Source organism: Camellia sinensis, chromosome 8, assembly GCF_055761805.1.
Source record: "Camellia sinensis isolate YWXY chromosome 8, ASM5576180v1, whole genome shotgun sequence".
Classification (NCBI taxonomy): domain Eukaryota; kingdom Viridiplantae; phylum Streptophyta; class Magnoliopsida; order Ericales; family Theaceae; genus Camellia; species Camellia sinensis.
In genome coordinates, this window is record NC_138968.1 from 191,473,224 (window position 1) to 191,477,343 (window position 4,120).

Consider the following 4,120-nt stretch of genomic DNA (forward strand, 5'->3'; position numbering starts at 1 on the left):
TCACCCACCCACCCACCATCACCATCTATCGCCTACCCTCCACCACCACTACCACTCGCCACTCACTTGCCACCACCACCCGCCACAACCACAACCACAACCACCACCACCACCACCACCACCACCACCACCCACCCACCCACCCACCTACCACCACTACCACCACCCACTCGCCACCACCCACTACCACCAGCTACCCACTACCCACCGTCACCACTTTCCACCACCGTCTTCGGCCGTAACTTGCCATTTCTCACTTTTTTTATATTTTTAAATTTTTTAAAACATTTTGTCAATTACCAAACGCGTTTATAGTTTATATTTTTCTAAAAATAAACAAAAACCAATTTATAAAATTTTTGTAAATATAAACTGAAAACGTAAACGTTACCAAACGCATCCTTAGCTTTTAGCTTTTTTAGCAAAAAAAATTAACTTTTTTATCCAAGTCACTACAAAAAAAACTAACTTTTTTAGCTAAAAAAGTCAAAAATAAACTTTTTACCAACTTTTCAAAACACCGTATACTTTCCAAACGAAGGCTAGGTTTGAGAAGATGGTTTGTGACTATTTTAGCTACAAAAGACAAAATATGTTATTTTAACAACAACAAACAAAACATTACATCCAACTCATAATCATTACACTCTTCTCTAAAAAAAAAATAAAAAAACTAAAAAACTAAAAAGTCCTTTCCAAACTAAACTTTTTAACCCAGCTTAAAAATTGAAAAAAAAAAAAACAACCCACTTCCAAACTACACTACCGAGTCTTTACGAAGCAAGGCGAGATGCTTTGAGTCGGTGCGAGATGCTTTCAATGGCAAAATCTTTACGAAGCAAGGCGAGTCTCTCTCTCTCTCTCTCTCTCTCTCTCTCTCTGTATTTGTGTATCTCTATAGTGGTTTTACAAATTCATGAAATTCTTTAATTCGTTGTTGATGTTTTCATATAATCTTTCTGATAATCTGATCGCTTGATGGCTTTTCTGGTTTAGATTGCAATTCAATTCGAATATTAGCAGGAAATTCAGTCTCAGCTCAAAATTTTGAATCCTGCTATAAATTTTTTTTATGAAATTTGAGGTAACCCTTTTTAGGAAACACTGGTTCATCAACTGGGTTGGTATTGTTTCTGGGATTTATGAGTTAAAGATCAAGTTCAAATTACACCAAAGCAAAATTAGCTATGTAAAGTAATTTTGATGATTCTAACTGTTCTTCATTTGGTTCTCTGGTTGTTAACTTGAATGTTGTTTATGTTGACACCTCTTGAATAAAGTGTAAGAAATGTGTTTACTTTTTCATTTTTTTTTTGGGTTGATTTTTTCGATTTCCCGTCAGTATAGTAAATAAAAAACTGGTCTTTTACGCTGTGATGTGCATTTTGTTGTTGGGTTTACAGGGTTTCGAAGTACAAAAGGATTCAGAAGAAGAAAAACAATCCTTGGTTTTCTGGATATGTGGTTTTGAGAATCAAGAATTCATCAATTTTTTAGAATTAGAAAATGTGGGATTTACATGGTTGCTTCGATAGGATTTGTCTTGTAAAAGTGAATTTATGATGATAGGGCACTTACTATTGCTATTTGCTTGAAAATGCTGACCTGTTCTATGTGGGTATTTTATAGAGTCAGGAATTGGGGCTTTTTCTTATTCTGGTCAATTATACTTTTGACACAAAATTAATTTGGTCAAATTGTTAATTATAGAATCAGGGATTCAGATTTTCCCCAAAAAAATGTCTAGCTGTGGAAAAATTTGTCACAAAGAAATGCTGGACTTACTGAAAGTTTGCTTTTATGTATTATGTTTTATGAACATAATCACGGGCAGAGTCCTTACTGTGATGTGCAGGAATTTCTTGGGTAGTCAATGTTTAAAGTCAAGTTTATTCTATTGAATTGCACATTACAGTGATTTATTTGGCCTTTATATCAATCTTGTTCTTTTAGCTGTTGATATATATCCCCAAGTTATTATAAAGACTGCATATTATGTTACTTTCTGTGTGGTATTTCTGAAGTTGTAGAAATTGATGGTTTTTATCTTAAGTTCCAAAGATTGAGTTGGAGGTGTTGATAATTACCAGGCTTGAATTTTCTTTATGGATCGGTCAGAGCTAGAGAGAAGCCAACAAGTGATAGGCACTGATTGGGAGCAAGCATTTCATCGTTTTGAGAATGTGATTGCCTGTGGAAATGAGATTTTGCAAGTAAGAGCTGCAATCAAGCTTGCTCATCTTGCCAACCATGCACCTGAGAGTATATTAGCAGGCTCCATACCAATACTTGTGAAACTTCTTGGAAGTCCTTTTAGTGGCTCCTCGAGTCTGTCGATCCAGGAAGCTGTCGCATTCTGCTTAAAATGCATTACTTGTCAAGGAGAGGGTAAATTGGCTGTAGTCGTAGGCCAATCTGGTGCCATTCCTTCTCTCTTGAAGTTGTTACCACATTCTGAGGGTCGTTTACAGAAAGTTCTGTTAAAATGCCTTCGCAATATGGTTACATTTGCAGATGCTAATTGCATAATTGTGGTTGAAAATGGTGGGCTAGAAGTTGTACTGAATATGTTTAGTGCCTCCTCAGATGGTTTGAGGCGGTTCTTGTTAGAAATTTTTAGCGCATTGGCTCTGTTGAGAGAAGTTAGGAGGGTCATCATCAGTTTGGGAGGTCTACCTTTTCTTGTTGAGTCTGCTACGTTTGGCAGCATGATCTCTAGAACAAGAGCTGCTCAAGCGATTGGATTACTCGGGTTGGTTAGAAGAGCAAGGCGTATGCTTATCGATTCAGGTTCTATACCTGTGCTTATCGAATTGCTTCGGGTTGGAGATTTATCAACAAAACTAGTAGCAGGTAATGCGCTTGGTGTAATCTCATCTCACGTCGATTATATTCGGCCAGTTGCTCAAGCCGGGGCAATTCCTTTATATGTCGAGCTTATTCAGGGACCTGAACCAATGGGTAAGGAGATAGCGCAGGACGTGTTTTGCATTTTAGCTGTTGCCGAAGCAAATGCTGTTACAATCGCTGAACACTTGGTGAGAGTCCTTAAAGGGGGCGATGACGGAGCCAAAGCCGCGGCTGCTGATGTTCTTTGGGATCTCTTGGGTTACAAGCATGCATCATTTGTTGTTCGGAACTCTGGTGCGATTCCTGTTCTGGTCGAGCTTTTGAGACATGGCAGTGTTGATATTAGAGAGAAGGTTTCTGGGGCTGTTTCGCAGTTGAGTTACCATGGGGCTGATCGAGTTGCCCTTGCTGATGCAGGGGCAATTCCACTTCTCCTTGACACGTTGGACGACGAGTCAGAGGAGGTGAGAGATAATGCTGCCGAAGCACTTGCCAGTTTTTCAGAAGACCCGTTACTGCATGATAGAGTATCAGATGGATTCAGTATGTCCGGTTTTCAGAATATGCGAGGTGTAATGATTCAGGCTCATGATTCTAATGTGCATTTGGTTAGGTCTTTGAGACAGATGAGCATTGATCAACTCACTTGGGACCCAGGTCTCATCTAATTACTCTTCCTCCCAACACCCTTTCTCCTTGTAAATTCTTTCAACTTCTAAAACGAGTGAAACTTGTCTGTTTTGTAATAATATGGCATCAATGTAAGAAAAATGTTGACAAAGGGTAGGTTCAGTGATTGGCTGGCTGGTGATGGATCTAATAACTATCCAAAATATGATTTCAAATAAGAGACTATTGCTTGTAGCTTGTCACGTAGTAGTTTTTTAGGCAGTGTTCTTGTCAAGTGTTGCTTAAAATGGTCATTTGGATCATAAACCACTTGAATAGGTCATTGCTTGCCATGAATGGAGTCATTTTTATTCCCAACTTTTTCCTTGACTTCTTCGGCACCTCCCAGGCTCGCGAACCCAATCTTCTTCCTCGATGAGCTAAGTCAAGCCAGCTGTGTCAGCTTGATCTCTGGTCACCACCACCTGGTCTTTTTCCTTCCTTCACAATGTCACTGAGATCACACCTGTGACATAATAGTACAAGGACAAGAAAACCTCAAATCAAATTAGAGATCTTTTTTCTGGGTAAAGTTTACTTTTGTTTCTTTTTCGGTTTTATGTTTTTTGGGTTGGTAAATTAGGAGCAAAACACACGTGTT

General features: G+C 38.7%; 1 protein-coding gene across 3 annotated transcripts; it reads left to right on the forward strand.

Annotated features, from left to right (window-relative positions):
* The first annotated feature begins 729 nt into the window (after window positions 1-729).
* On the forward strand, window positions 730-3,631 carry LOC114323590 (ARM repeat superfamily protein). 3 transcript variants are annotated; one of them, XM_028271222.2, is made up of 2 exons: window positions 730-843; window positions 2,091-3,631. In XM_028271222.2, exon 2 carries the CDS (start codon window positions 2,106-2,108, stop codon window positions 3,516-3,518), a length of 1,413 nt encoding a protein of 470 aa, XP_028127023.2. In that variant the 5' UTR covers window positions 730-843; window positions 2,091-2,105; the 3' UTR covers window positions 3,519-3,631. The 3 variants fall into 3 exon arrangements, with proteins under 3 accessions (XP_028127023.2, XP_082740584.1, XP_028127024.2); XM_082884458.1 differs by having other exon boundaries at window positions 738-843; window positions 1,404-3,631; XM_028271223.2 differs by lacking the exon at window positions 730-843 and adding an exon at window positions 858-1,084.
* The last annotated feature ends 489 nt before the right edge of the window (window positions 3,632-4,120 follow it).

Excerpts from the sequence above, each read along its gene's own strand:
- LOC114323590 (XM_028271222.2), top strand. The coding sequence starts at position 2,106 with ATGGATCGGTCAGAGCTAGAGAGAAGCCAACAAGTGATAGGCACTGAT.